Here is a 14,838-nt window from a genome sequence, read left to right as displayed (position 1 = left end):
GCTGACCAGATATCCCAACCCAATCTAGTCCCGCCTGCCAGCACCTGGCCTATATCCCTCCAAACCCTCCCTATTCATATACCCATCCAGATGTCTTTTAAATGTTGCAATTGTACCAGCCTCCACCACTTCCTCTGGCAGCTCATTCCATACACATAAAAGGTTGCCCCTTAGGTCTCTTTTATATCTTTCCCCTCTCCCCCTAAACCATGCCCTCTCGTTCTGGACTCCCCCAATCCAGGGAAAAGTCTTTGTCTATTTCTCCTATCCATGCCCCTCATGATTTTATAAACCTCTATAAGGTTACTCCTCAGCCTCCGACGCTCCAGGGAAAACAGCCTTAGCCTATTCTCAAATAGCTCAAATCCTCCAACCCTGGCAACATCCTTGTAAATCCTTTCTGAATGCTTTCAAGTTTCACATCTTTCTGATAGAAAGGAGACCAGAACTGCATGCAATATTCCAACAGTGGCCTAACCAATGTCCTGTACAGCCGCAACATGACCTACAGGAGTCATCTGCAAAATTACTAACTACACCTCTTATGCTAACATCCAAAACATTTATATAAATGACAAAAAGTAGAGGACCCAGCACCGATCCTTGTGGCACTCCACTGGTCACAGGCCTCCAGTCTGAAAAACAACCCTCCACCACCCTCTGTCTTCTACCTTTGAGCCAGTTCTGTATCCAAATGGCTAGTTCTCCCTGTATTTCATGAGATCTAACATTGCTGACCATTCTCCCATGGGGAACCTTGTCGAATGCCTTACTGAAGTCCATATAGATCATATTTACTGTTCTGCCCTCATCAATCCTCTTTTGTTACTTCTTCAAAAAATTCAATCAAGTTTGTGAGACATGATTTTTCACGCACAAAACTTATCATTATAAAAAAAACTTGATTAAGTTACGTTATGAGGGTTTCTGGCTCTATAATTCTTAAAGGCAGAGAACTCCAAATCGTCTTCATTTTTGAGTGAAAGCACTACCATTTGAAACCACTTAAAATCTCTTACACTAAATCTATGCCCTGATTATGGACCCATTAACCAGAAGGAAAAGAGCTTTCTATTGAGTTTATCTAGGCCCTTCATAATCTTACACATTTATATCAAGTCTACCCTCAGTCCTTTCCAAATGCCATTAGCCAATCCAATCTTTCTTCAAAAATTCTTCAGTTCGGGTAACTTTCTCATAAATCTCCTCTTCTATGCAATCATATCTTTCCTATAACGTGCTGTCCAGAACTGCCAAACAGCAGATTTGACCCAACTAGTGGTTCTTTTTAGATTAGATTACTTACAGTGTGGAAACAGGCCCTTCGGCCCAACAAGTCCACACCGCCCCGCCGAAGCGTAACCCACCCATACCTCTACATTTACCCCTTACCTAACACTACGGGCAATTTAGCATGGCCAATTCACCTGACCTGCACATCTTTGGACTGTGGGAGGAAACCGGAGCACCCGGAGGAAACCCACGCAGACACGGGGAGAACGTGCAAACTCCACACAGTCAGTCGCCTGAGGCGGGAATTGAACCCGTGTCTCTAGCGCTGTGAGGCAGCAGTGCTAATCACTGTGCCACCGTGCCCACGGTTCTCTTTTGTTCTACTCACTTGTTAGACATAAGCATCATTGGCTATCACCCTAGTTGCCCTTAATAAGGTGATGGTGAACTGTCTTCTTGAACCGCTGCCGTCCACATGTTGTACATTACCCACAATGCCCAGGAGGGATGGAATTCTGGGATTTTGACCCAGCGACAGTGAAGAAATAGCAATATATTTTCAAGTCAGGATGGTGAGTGGATTGGAGGGGAACTTGCAGGGGGTGATGTTCCCATATATCTGCTACCCTTGTCTTTCAAAATGAAAGTGGTCATGAGATTGGAAGATCCTAAGGACCATTGGTGAATTTCTGCAGTGCATCTTATAGATAGTACACACTGCTACGACTGAGCATCTTGTAGATAGTACACACTGCTATGACTGAGCATCGGTGGTGGAGGGAGTGGATGTTTTTTGGATGTGGTTCCAATCAAGCAGGCGGCTTTATCCTGGATGGTATCAAGTTTCTTGAGTGTTGTTCGAGCTGCACCAATCCAGGCAACTGGGGAGAATTATATCACAGTCCTGACCTGTGCCTTGTAAATGATGGACAGGTTTTAGGGGAGTCAGGAGGCGAGTTACTCAGAGCAGTACTCCCACCCTCTCACCTGCTCTTGTAGCTACTGTGAGAAAGTGAGGCCAGCAGATGCTGGAGAGTCAGAGTTGAAAAGTGTGGCGCTGGAAATACACAGCAGGTCAGGCAGCATCTGTGGAGCAGGAGAATCAAGATTTCGGGCATAACCCCTTAATCAGGAATGTGGAGGGCGAAGAGGGTTGAGAGATAAATTGGGGGTGGGAGTGGGGGGGGGGGAAAGTAGCTGGGAAGGCGATAGGTGGATGCACCTGGGGGTAATTGTGATAGGTCAGTGGGGAGGGTGGAGCGGATACACGCGAAGGAAGATGGACAGGTCAAGAGGGTGGTATTGAGTTGGATCTAGGATGAGGTGGGGTAGAGGAGATTGGTGAATTCGATGATGATACCATGTGGTTGATGGGTGTCAGGCAGAAGATGAAGCTTTCTTCCTCCAGTTGTCAGGTGGCTTGGATTCAGCAGTGGAGATGGCCCAGCACTTGCATGTCCTTGGGGTAGTGTGAGGGGGGAATTGAAGTGGTCGGCCACAGAGCGATGAGTTGTTGGGTGTATGTGTCCCTGAAATACACTAAACAGACACAGTAGATGAGGTGGGTGGGTGTGCAGGAAAATCGCTGTTGGATGTGAAAAGTTCCTTTGGGTCCTTGGACGGAGGTGAGGGGGGAGGTGTGGGCACAAGTTTTACACCTCTTGTAGGAACAAGAGAAGGTGCCAGGAGTGGAGGGTGAGTTGGTGGGGGGGGGGCGTAAACCTAACGAGGGAATTATGGAGGGAATTGTCTCTGTGGAACACAGATAGGGGTGGGGAGAGAAATAGATCTCTGGTGGTGGGGTCTGACTGTAGGTGGCAGTACATAGCTACTGTGTTTTTGTGGCTAGTCCAGTTGAGTTTCTGATCCATGGTAACACCAAGGATTTTGATAGTGGGGGATTCAGTGGTGGTAGCACCATTTAATGTCAAGGGGTGGTGGTTAGATTGTCTTTTATTGGAGATGGTCATAACCTAGCATTTGTGTGGCGTGAATGTTACTTGCCACTTTTCAGCCCAAGTCTGGATATTGTCCAGATCTTATCGCATTTGAATTGCTTCAGTATCTGGAGGAGTCATGAATGGTGCTGAACATTGTGCAATCATCGGCAAACATCCCCACTTCTGAACCTTATGATGGAGGGTCATTGATGAAGCAGCTGAAAATGTTGGGCCTCGGGTACTATCCTGAGGAATGCCTGCAGAGATATCCTGGAGCTGAGGTGACTGACCTCCTACAACTGTAACCATTTTTCTGTGTGTCAGGTATGACTCTAAACACTGGAGAGTTTACCCCCAATGCCTATTGATTCCAGTTTTGCTAAGGCTCCTCGATTCCACACTTGGTCAAATGCGACCTCAATGTTAACTTCTGCCACCCCTCTGGAATTCAGCTCTTTTGTCCATGTTTATAAGACTGTAATGAGGTCAGGAGCTCATTACAGAGCCCAAACTTGGCATCAGTAAGTAGGTTGTTCCTAAGCAGGTACTGCTTGATAGCACTGTTGATGATACCTTCCATTACTTTACTGATGATCGAGAGTAGATTGATGCGGCAGTATTTGGCTGGGTTAACCTACTTTCTATGTACAAGACATACCTAGACAATTTTCCACATTGTAGGGTAGATGAAAAGCCAACAGCTTGGCTAGGGCAGCATCACATTCTGGAATCATTTAATGCTTACAATGCAGACAGAAGCCTTGTAGGACAGAACAGGTGAGGGTGGCAGATTTCCTTCCCTGAAGGATATTAGTGAGCCAGGTGGGTTTTTCCAACATCGGGCAGTGGTTTCATGCTCATCAGTAGATTCTTAATTCCAGATTTTCTAAAATCTGAATTCCAGTTCCACCATCTGAATTCAAATCTGGGTCCCCAGAATATTTGCTACATTTCTGGATGAGTAGTCTAGCGGTAATACCACTAGGCCATCGCCTCTGCAATATACAATTCCAGAATAACTCCCAAGTCTAGTTAGTGAAGGCAGTATGATGTTTTGAGCACCCTTGTTCCCCTAGACCCCTCAGTATCCTATCCTATATTGTGCATTTCTTTGCCTTGTTTGCTTGTATATCCCATTATTCATTTAGCTGTCAGTGAAAATTCAGGTGCATCTGAGGACATTAGGGAAGCAGTCCACCACAATATATACAAAGGTCACAACACAGGTCATTGGGCCTGCAATGTATGTGCTGACATATCACAAGCATTCAGAAGCTTGGTACTGTCAATGACAGTTTTCACTGCAACACTGAGCTTCCAGCTCGTTCCAGAGGACAGCATTATCATTCAAAAAGCATAACATTCTGAAGAAAGGTCATCAGGATGAAACATTAACCCTGTTTCTCTCTCCATAGGTGCTTCTTGACCTGCTGAATATTTTCAGCATTTTCGTTCTCTGTAACAATATCTGTGAATTGGCAATGCACAGACGCATCAGGTAGGTCACCAACTGGTTTCTTAACAGGGAAAGTACATTCTTCATGTTACTCATTGAAAAGTGCTTAATCCGAGCATTTTCCCAATCTCCAGTGTGTTGGTAATACTATCCACATTGTTCATTCTATACACTTGCATTGACCTTCAGAATCAGCAAATTCCCCCAATGTTTGGATGGTCATTGGCCAACTCTCTTTGCCATTGAGAAGGTGGTGGTGAGCTGCTTTCTTGAATCACTGGTCTGAGAGATGTACAGCGCTCCAGGATTTTGACTCAGTGACAGTGAAGGAACACGGCTCAAAGTCAGGATGGTGTGTGTGGCTCAGAGGGAACTTGCCTGAGGTGGTGTTCCATGCATCTGCAGCCTTTGTTTTTGCAAAGATCATAGGATTGGAAGGTGACTTGACTTAAATGCTGGTATCTTAGCTCATTTAATACCAAATCTCAATTACCATTATGCCTGAAAAAAACAGATTCCTAAAGTGTAACAGTTCATCCCCAAGTTCCCTAACTAGCAACTGATCCTTGCAGACAGTAACCTGGTTGTCAATAAAATTTCCTTTTTCCTGTACTTACATTCATAATTCCCTCAGTCTTTGATCCTTAATATTAAAAGTTACTACAACACTTCAATATTTGATTCCTTTTGAACTCATACCTATTAATTTTACCTCTAAAAATAATGCTACTTCTATCAACTGTAGTGACTGAATTTCAAAAACATTTAATTAGCTGAGGAGTGGTTTGGAATGCCTCAGGGTTATGAAAAATGCAAAATAAAGGTATTACATTTAAATACTATAATCCTCTACATTTGTTTCTGGAACTAACTTGATTTGAGTAAAAACTGTGAGCAGCTTATTAAGACAGCAAACAGACAAACATATGTACAGTTCAAAGCCCACAATACTTCCTTGTAATTATGGTTCATCTCTTGCTTCTGATCCCTCAGTCGGTTCAGCTTAGACACTCGACTTAACTTATTTTGGATACTGATTCTGCCAAATACTTGGCTTATTCACTCGAACCCTGAATCAGGCATCCGTAGGCTAAATTGTAACTTTTCAAACAGCGGTTGTCTGAATAAATTGTCAAATGGGTGATCTGGTGGTGGGATATCATAAAATAAATTGTCTAAACTCAAAGGAATCAATGAAGTCTGAATTACAGTGAGATGGAAGAGAGAGGTAACTGCTGACAGAAGAGGTAGAAAATGGCAACAAAATGTATTAATGAGTAAATCAGACTCACACTAGATGTTGCACCTCAATATCAACATGCACAATTCAACTACTGCACAATGTGCATACCTTGCTGAGGCTATTGTCGAAAATTGCGATGGGGGGTGATTTCAATGGGTTCATATGTTGCACTTTAATTTCCATCATAAAAACAAAGAAATTCACGTCACAGTTCCAACATATCTTGCTGGATTAACTATTTTCAATGGTGTAGAGTTGAACTGTTCAGTCAGTCTTCAAATTAGCTGACCTGCAAAGAGACCTTCCAACCTTGTAATGGGTACTTGCAAGCTTGTCACACACTGTGGAATTCATTGCCTCAAAACAAGGGCCATATATGGCTTCAGTGGTACAGAATGTCCCTCAGGCTCCTTTCCAGCCATCCTTTCCAAGTCTTACTCCCCTCAAATAACTGTTTATCCCATGTGTTGTTCTGGTTTTAATCTGCAGATTGTCTAAACAAATTATTCTGACCAAAGGATCCTGTTGCTTACTACTTTTGGCGGATTAAACTTTCTGGCCATTATCCAGAGTTAACAATTGTTAAATTGTAAATACTTTGCAAATCTCTTTCAAACTTGCTATCTTGGTCTTCGTAGTTTTGTAGTTGTACAACTTGGTTTCACTATTTAGAAATCTCATAACATTTTCTCAAAGAATTACTTTTAAAAATGAGTGTGATGGTCACAGGTGATGTTGGAAGCAACTGACCAGATCACTTTTGATCCATTGCACCTTACTGAAAAATAAATGACAAGAGGGAAGGATGGTTAAAATGCAAAATACACGAGATAGTTAAAATATGGTCAGTCAGGGTCAGTCCTAAGTGGGGTGGAAGGAACAGCATATTTTTAATGTAGCACCTTTAATATAGTAAACCATTCCACAATGCTTCACAGGAATGTTGTCAAACAAACTTTGACACTGAGACATGAGGTGGTATTTGGACAGTTGAAGAAAAGCTTAGTCATGGAGGAAGGTTTTAAGGGGCAATGGTAAAGGAGAGGAGAGGGGCTGGGAGATTTACAGAATAATTCCAAAGCTTAGGACCAGGACAGCATAGGCGTAGTGTCGATGATGGACTAATCATAATCAGGAATACTCAAGAAGCCAGAATTAGAAAAATGCACACATCACCATCAGCATGTCTGGCGTTAATGCATCCAGTCCCTGCATCCACTTCTCCACACCCCTATTACTCCATGCCACTATTTATAAACCATACAGTATTCTAGGCTTTATAAATAGCTCTGTCTATCTTTCCTGCCACTTCTAATGCCCTATGCATAAGGGGGACCCCAATTTACAAACGCTCATAATTACGAACACGATCACATGCAGCAATTAATTTTAAAGACCCAGTATACAAACATTTCCTGTACTTACAAACAGCTCCTTTATATTGTCCTGCAATATGTTCCAACTTGCATAGAAGTCAACTTGTGAATGGATTCTAGAAATGAAACTGTTCACAACCCAGTAACTGCGTGTACATACAGACCTGCATCACTTCACTTCAGCACACCATTTAAAATAGTACTGTTTAGACTGCCTTGCTATATTCCATGTTAAGATTTGAGGTCCATGGTTTTTCAAGCTTAACTCGGTTTGTGTGATAATCAGCAGTGATATTTTTGAGGTCACTTCATAAAGAAACATTTGACATAAATAAATATAAATTTTGGGACATGGAGAATTCAGTAACTACTGTTAATATCTTAAAAAGTTGTCACCAACCGGTGCCTTCTGAAATATTAACGACTTCCAATAATTTGGTTCCCCTGTGATGCCATGTATGTGAGAGGTGCCACATCAGGATGTGATCAGTTACAACACAGATTGTGTATGAAGTGTTTACCCACAGTCTTTCTGGCTTCTTGGTACTCAGAGTATATTTTTCATCTTAATGATTTTGTATTAATACATTGCATTAGAGAACATAAAATTTGCAAATAACATGGCTTTATTATTGATGTTACAATAAAAGTGATTTCTACATAATATACATTATATACAATGGCTTAGATAACATCAATAGGCCTCACATGCAAAATATATTGCGCAAATTATATACAGACACCGGAAAATCTTTTGGCCATACAAGAAAGAATTGGGTGCTCTAGAATTTGATGACTTGATAGAAACTGCAATTTTACAAAATATTAAAAGATAGAACAATACTCTTTTTTCTATATAATACATGCTGAAAGCCAGCTGTGAACAATGAACACCTGATGGATTACACAATATGCCATTCCAACAGCAAATACTCAAAATCTGTCAATAGAAAAAGCACTGTGGTCATCTATATACATTTAAATACATCACCTTCTCTAAATTGCATTTTCACAGCACTTGTCACCTCTAAGATGCAAGAGTCAGGATTTCTCCTCATCTACCTTTTGTGCTTCCATTAGGCTTTGTGTTACCATAGTATAAAACAGCTGTGTAGTTTAAACAAGGTTCTCCTACCATCATCTATTCTATCAGATAATAAATATCCAGTTAAGTGCATAGTCCCACTGCAGTGCTCTGCTTTATTGTTTCATTTAAACACATCAAAATCAATGGTAAACAATTCTTGCTCATGGCTCTCCTTGAAATTGGAACTTTTATTTTTTGAATACAAAAGCATCTCATTAGAAACTACTCTGATTCTGGCTTGTGCACCCTTTTTACAAATACAATATGTTGTGCATATTTTTCAAGCTCAATAATGAACATACAAATCGTTAGGCTTGACATTATTTCCTCAGATTTCAGTGACACAACTGTGTGACTTAAATGTTCCTCAAGCTGTTAAATGTTGCATTAAAGAATTTACACATTGAATCTTGATTTATCTGGGATCAGGAAGCTGCTTTCTGATTTCATGCTTTAGCTGAAATTCTGCTAGACACTGCTGTGTGTGCAGCATATCCATTCTCATACCCTCCCCCCCTCCCAGTTAACCATACTCATCCAATCCCAAGACAATATCTATTATTTTGCACAATTGAAATACTTGATTTGTACCAACTGTGTAATGCATGAAATCATATCTATCTTGATGGAATTTTTATGTCTCATGACCCACAATCTAACTGAGCTCAAGGGCATTACAAAGTAAAACTATAATACAACAGACAGGTGGCACATTAATGAACTGAAGTGAATGAGTTTACAGAAAAACAATCCTTTTGTTACTGTTGTGGCTGTCACTCTGATTTGTTTAATTAGATACCTACACATCGAACACTGTTTTGGTCCTCTTGCATGGTTCCATTCAGTAATAGAAAGGATTCCAAGAGAAAAAAATTACTGTATCACTAAGAACGTACAGAATCACAATCCCTAGTAGCTGGCTCCATCTGTTTAAGATTGTCAGACATAAGTTGAATTAATCCAGTTCAGATTTTTATCACCATAGAGCACTCTGTAGCGTTGCCCATTCTTATACCTTCCTCCAGCCCAGTTACCTCCAATCTCACCCTGCACCCCCACACTTCCTGACAGACCCATCCTTCACCTTACAGCTTAACCCTACTCCCTACAGATCTGCCACATTCACTATAATTCTGACCTGTTCCAACAGGCACATCCCCTCTTCCTCTGCTCTGCCTTGCTCCCCATTGACTTTCACTGCAACAAACAAAAACTAAACTTACCGCAGTCCAGTACTATTTCCAGAAACAATCTTTAAGACACAAGAAGTAACGACAGTGAAACCCATAGGTTTCTCTGGCTTTCAAGTTCCCTCATTCCATTGCATTTCCAACAGGTGTAATATGTCACAAAATATAATTTGGTTGATTTTATGAGACCAGACATGATAACTGAAAGTCGACAATATTTTTCCTTTGCAATAGTGCACATTAACACACTGAACACCTCCCTACACCACTGCCCTTCATTATATATTGTTCTGGCATGGATTGGCTGCACCATGCTGGACCTACATGTCTCTGCTGATAGAAACAACAAAAAGCTGATAGTGAAACAATCATGATAACTGCAGATATTGGGAATAATTTAATTAATTTAGCAAAACTTTTAATTTAATTAGTTAAATTTTTACCTCTCTATGTATTTCTCAGAAATGCCCAGATGGGGATGGAAGTTTTTTTAAGAGGAGTAAAGGGTTTTGGTTCAGTCACTGTGTTCATTTTTCATCCCTAGTATTATCAAACCTTTTTATTCATTCAGGGATGTGGGTGGCACTGGCTGCATCAGTATTCATTGCCCATCTTTAGCTGCCCATGAAGGTGGTACTGAGCTGCCTTCTTGAACCACTGCAGCCCATGTGCTGTAAGCAATGAAGATCGAAGGGACCTTGGTGCTTATGTCCAGCAGTCCCTTAAACTATCAGGATAGGCGGGTAAAGTGGTTAAAAAGGTGTATGGTACACTTGCCTTTATTAGCTGAGTCACAGAGTTTAAGAACAGGGAGATGGAACTGTGTAAACTGTTGGTTAGGCCACAGCTAGAATACAGTGTGCAGTTTTGGAATTCACATTATAGAAGGGATGTGATAGCCCTGGGGAGGGTGCAGAAGAGATTTACTAGGATGGTGCGTGGGTTGGAGAGTTTCAGTTATGAAAAGAAACTGGACTGACTGGGGTTGTTTTCCTTAAAACATAGGAGATTGAGAGGGGGCATGATTGAGATGTATAAAATCATGAGAAGCATAGATAGGGTAAATAATAAGAAATCTTTCTGCTAGATGGAGAGATCAGTACCAGAGCTTTAGGTTTAAGGTAAGAGGCCAAAGGTTGCGAGGAGACTTGAGAAAAAAAAAACTTTTTTTAAACTAATAAGGTGGCGTAAATCTGGAACTCATTGCCTCTACGGGTAGCAGAAGCAGAAATCTTCATAACATTTAAAAAGGCATTTAGATGTGCTCTGGTGATGCCAAGGTATTGGCCATGTGCTGGAAAATGGGGTTAGAATAAGTGGTTGTTTCTGGCCAGCAGTCTCATGATGGGCCAAAGTATCTTTTCCAATCCTGTAAATCTCCATGACCCACAATATCATTCTGAAGGGAATTCCAGGATTTTGACCCAGTGACACTGAAGAAATATATTTTCAAGTGGTTTGGAGGGTGTCTTGGAAGTGAAATTACAGGAGTAGTGTCCCATATATCTGCTGCTCTTGTCTTCCTAAATAGTGGTGATCATGGTTTGGAAGGTCCTGACCGAGGACCTTTGGTGAATTTCTGCAGTGCATCTTGTAGATAATACATACTGCTGCTATTAAGCATCAGTGATAGAGGGAGTGAATACTTGGGGTTGTGGTGCCAATCAAGCAGGCTGCTTTGTCATGGAAGGTGTCAAATTTCCTGAGTGTTGTCAGAGCCGCTCTCATCTAGAGAAATGGGGAGTATTCCATCACACTCCTGATTTGTGCCTTCTGGATGGTGGGCTGAACTTTGGGGAGTCAGGGAGATGGGATACTCGGTGCAGGATTCTCAACCTCTTGTAGCCACTGTATTTATAATGCTGGCCCAATTCCTGGTCAATGGTAACCCCAGGATATTGATAGTGAGGATTAAGTAAAGGTAATGCAATTGAATGTGAAGGATCAATGGTGAAATTCTCTCTTGTAGATGGTTGCTGCTTTGCATTTCTATGGTACGAATGTTATTTGCCACTTGTCAAACTAAAGCTGGATATTGTCCATGTCTTGCTGGACTGTTTTATTTGACCATGTTATGGAAGGAAACAAATTGATGAAACAGCTTAAGACTGTTGGATCTAGGATAATACCCTGATGAACTCCTACAGAAAAGTCCTCAAGCTGATGACTGATCTCCAAAAACCACAACCATCTTCCTTTGTGCCAGGTAAGACTCTGACCAATGGGAAGCTTTCCCTGATTTCCATTAATTGGTTTAGCTAGGGCTCCCTGATTCTACACACAATCAAATATGGCCACGGACTCAAGTCAAGTTACTCTGAGTTCATCAACACAGAAAGGCCATTCAGTCAGCTGGTTCTCTGCAAGAGGAACTCAGGTAATTTCATACCCCTTGCTTTCTCTCCAGAGGTCTGCATATTTGTTTCTCTTCAGAATGAGGTGGAAAGTATGCAATGGCAAATCCCCTGCTCCTGTTCCATAATCTGTATCTTCACGATTCTCCAAAACCTAAGCTCCTTTCCATTTACTTAGTAATAGTGCATTAGAACGTAGAACATTACAGGGCAGTACAGGCCCTTCGGCCTTCAATGTTGTGCCAACCTATGAAACCAATCTGAAGCCCATCTATTCCATTGCAAAACAATGTTTAATTTTATAGAGAAAAAAGCTTCTTGGTTAAAAGAAGTTTAAAGTTGAAATAGTGTTCATTTAACCAGCTCTTTTTACCAACTGTCTTCTTTTATGTTGAAATGTAATCCACTTTTGGTTAGCAAATCTAATTAACTTCACTGCCAATGACACAAAGTTTCATTCATTTTACCTTTAAGCAATAAGAGAGTTTGAAAAATGTTATTAGTAGTGTATTCTGCAGTGCACAAAATAATTTTAAATCAATTTCAACTGACTGGCAGTCAAAGTGCTCACAACTTGGCATCTTTTGGTGGCAATATGACTCAGGCATGACTCTCTGGGCGTTATCATAGCTTGTAGTGGTCCCCATTTTGGCAAGAGTATCAGAGTAATTTGAATATGAACATTAAGGTTTGGCGAATAAATCACTAGTTGGCACTTGCTAGCTTGACAGCGTTAACTGAAATTCAAGCAGCACTTTGTGCAGTTACATACTCCACTGACAGCAAGTACACTGGGAATGGGAGAATTGCATTGAACTGTGCAGCACAATGTAGGGAACTAAAGCTTACATACACATAACAGACCATAGGTCTTTTGATAGCACTTGTCATTTAGGCTGTGTTTTTGGTATCATTGCAATATTTAATACTCGAATATTAATCTTTCAACGGTGTAAACTGACTTCTTTTTTGTGAAAAATGTTAAGCAAGTTAGTTATTAAGTCAAGCCAGTTCAATCACAAATATGAGAGCAATAAAGTACATTGACTATAAAACTCTCCATTCATTCCTTGCACACACAAACTTCTGTTGTTAGACAACAACTCCTTTATAATCAAAACTACTCATCTGAGTACTACACTCTTCACTTTGCATATCCCTTTGGAGAATTTAAATCAAATTGGCTTCAGCTCAAATCAACCAACTAATCTAAACAGTTGAAGGTTATATAATCTGGAATGTTCTAATGGAATGAAGCACACGGAAGATATCAATCATCAACTGAGAGAGACATTTTGTCAGCTTTGTTTTATAAACTGTACTGAACTATTCACTGGCAATTTTACTGTGGAGCAGTGACCACCCTGAGACACAATCCAGATAAGCTGCTTTTCATACATTGATTCGGATTAGTGACCGCTCAGCCCGTCAGTAAATCATTTCACATAAATAAAGATCACCAGCACATTTCAGGAAGCCAAAGGATCACATAACAGGTGAAACTAAGCATCAACTAAAATGCACAGATTGTTGCCGTACAATAAAATTGTTCCTATCATCTTTAAAAAAAAGCAGTTTTAGCTGTAAGTTTGTCAAATTTACAACTTCATCCAAATGGATAGGTAAAACACCTCCTGAATAAATAATATAAATAACTTAAGAAAACGTTCTAAACTTTCTCACAATGTGTCTTAAAAGCCATTGGAATATCATAGCAACTAAACAAATTAGCACACCGAAAGGAAATTTCTTGTTAATATATTAAAGCATACTTAAAACCTGAGCTTTGCCTGACTGCTGCAAAGCTGTAAATATCTGCAAAGTTAACATACTGATTAAATACTTTAACATACGTAGCTTCCCATTATATTTTCAAAACAAATGATGCTAGTGTCTTAATGGACATAAGTTGGATCCACCTGTCAAGGGATGAAAAGTGTCCTTTTCTTGTACATCTTGTCCCCACTCTGGACCTTCAGGTTGTGGCACTCGTTGGGTGTTCTGAGGCCAGCGGCAATGCAACTCTGGATTCACGAAAATAACGAGGATTTGGTTATGGCCCAGTCTAGCAGTGCTTGAACGGTCATACTTACTTTCATCAACCCTTTTCCTTCTAGTATGTGATGGGGCAGACATAGTTTTTCCTAAGGAAACGTAGCATAAAAAGGCAAAGAAAGTTAATAAAGATTCCTTTAGAAACATTAAAAGTCATAAATGTCTAAACAGAGCTCTGTGAATGCACGTGTCGCTTGTTGTTGCACCCTCAGACATGCGACCTGAGGTGAATTTGGGCACTTTTATTTTTGGTTGGTGAACATCCAGAGGAATAGCTGAGTCTGAAGAGCCCAGAGGGTCATTTAGGTTCCCCCACCTTCACATCCCACAAACACCATGAGGTGAAATGTTTTGCTACTGCAATGTCCAGAAAACTACTCAAGCTTAAGTAAACTCCTACCCGACAGCAGGCAGACAGAAGTCAGAGGCAGCCTGGAATTTGAAGCCAGCAGAATGCAGTCAACATCACTGACTGACCTGTAACCAGGTCATAAGCCTCATGAAGGGCCACACCGACTCCAGCATTGGCAAGGTAGCATTTATTGGCCATCATTACAAGTGTTTGATGAGATGGTAGTGAGTAGCTCAAACACCAGTTGCAAAACATTCATAATACACCCAATGACTGCCCCACCTGTTCACCCCTGCCACACGCGCACAACTTCATAAACCCTTGTGCTACTCAGCAAGCCACATTTACACAAGATCAGATTGATTTTGTTATCAAGGTGACCCATATTACACATGCGCTGAACAGAAACACTTACCTATGTTCAGATTCAGATCATGTGCTGCGTGATATTAATTTACTAGCTCAAAGCAAATATCCAGCTATTTGCTGAACAAAGAACAGAAACTGGGAAATCTGCAGGGAGTGTTCTGACCAGCTAAGCAGTTTACAGTT

General features: G+C 40.9%; 1 protein-coding gene across 6 annotated transcripts in view; it reads right to left on the bottom strand.

Annotated features, from left to right (window-relative positions):
- Positions 1-7,853: 7,853 nt before the first annotated feature.
- The window catches only part of lrch1 (leucine-rich repeats and calponin homology (CH) domain containing 1), a 177,044-nt gene continuing 170,059 nt past the window's right edge, over positions 7,854-14,838 (bottom strand). For 4 of the 6 annotated variants that reach the window (XR_006313116.1, XR_006313115.1, XR_006313114.1 and 1 more), the window contains one exon: positions 13,937-14,023. Coding sequence is in view for 2 of the 6 variants with exons in the window: in XM_043700370.1 (XP_043556305.1) it covers positions 13,910-14,023 (114 nt within the window). In the remaining 4 variants the exon portion in view is untranslated. Of the gene's footprint in view, positions 14,024-14,838 lie in introns of all 6 variants that reach the window. The other 2 variants (XM_043700370.1, XM_043700369.1) reach the window with 1 other exon arrangement.

The sequence above is a fragment of the Chiloscyllium plagiosum genome, chromosome 12, assembly GCF_004010195.1.
Source record: "Chiloscyllium plagiosum isolate BGI_BamShark_2017 chromosome 12, ASM401019v2, whole genome shotgun sequence".
Lineage (NCBI taxonomy): Eukaryota > Metazoa > Chordata > Chondrichthyes > Orectolobiformes > Hemiscylliidae > Chiloscyllium > Chiloscyllium plagiosum.
The sequence above is the reverse complement of the archived record's forward strand: the minus strand, read 5'-3'. Positions and strand labels throughout refer to the sequence as shown.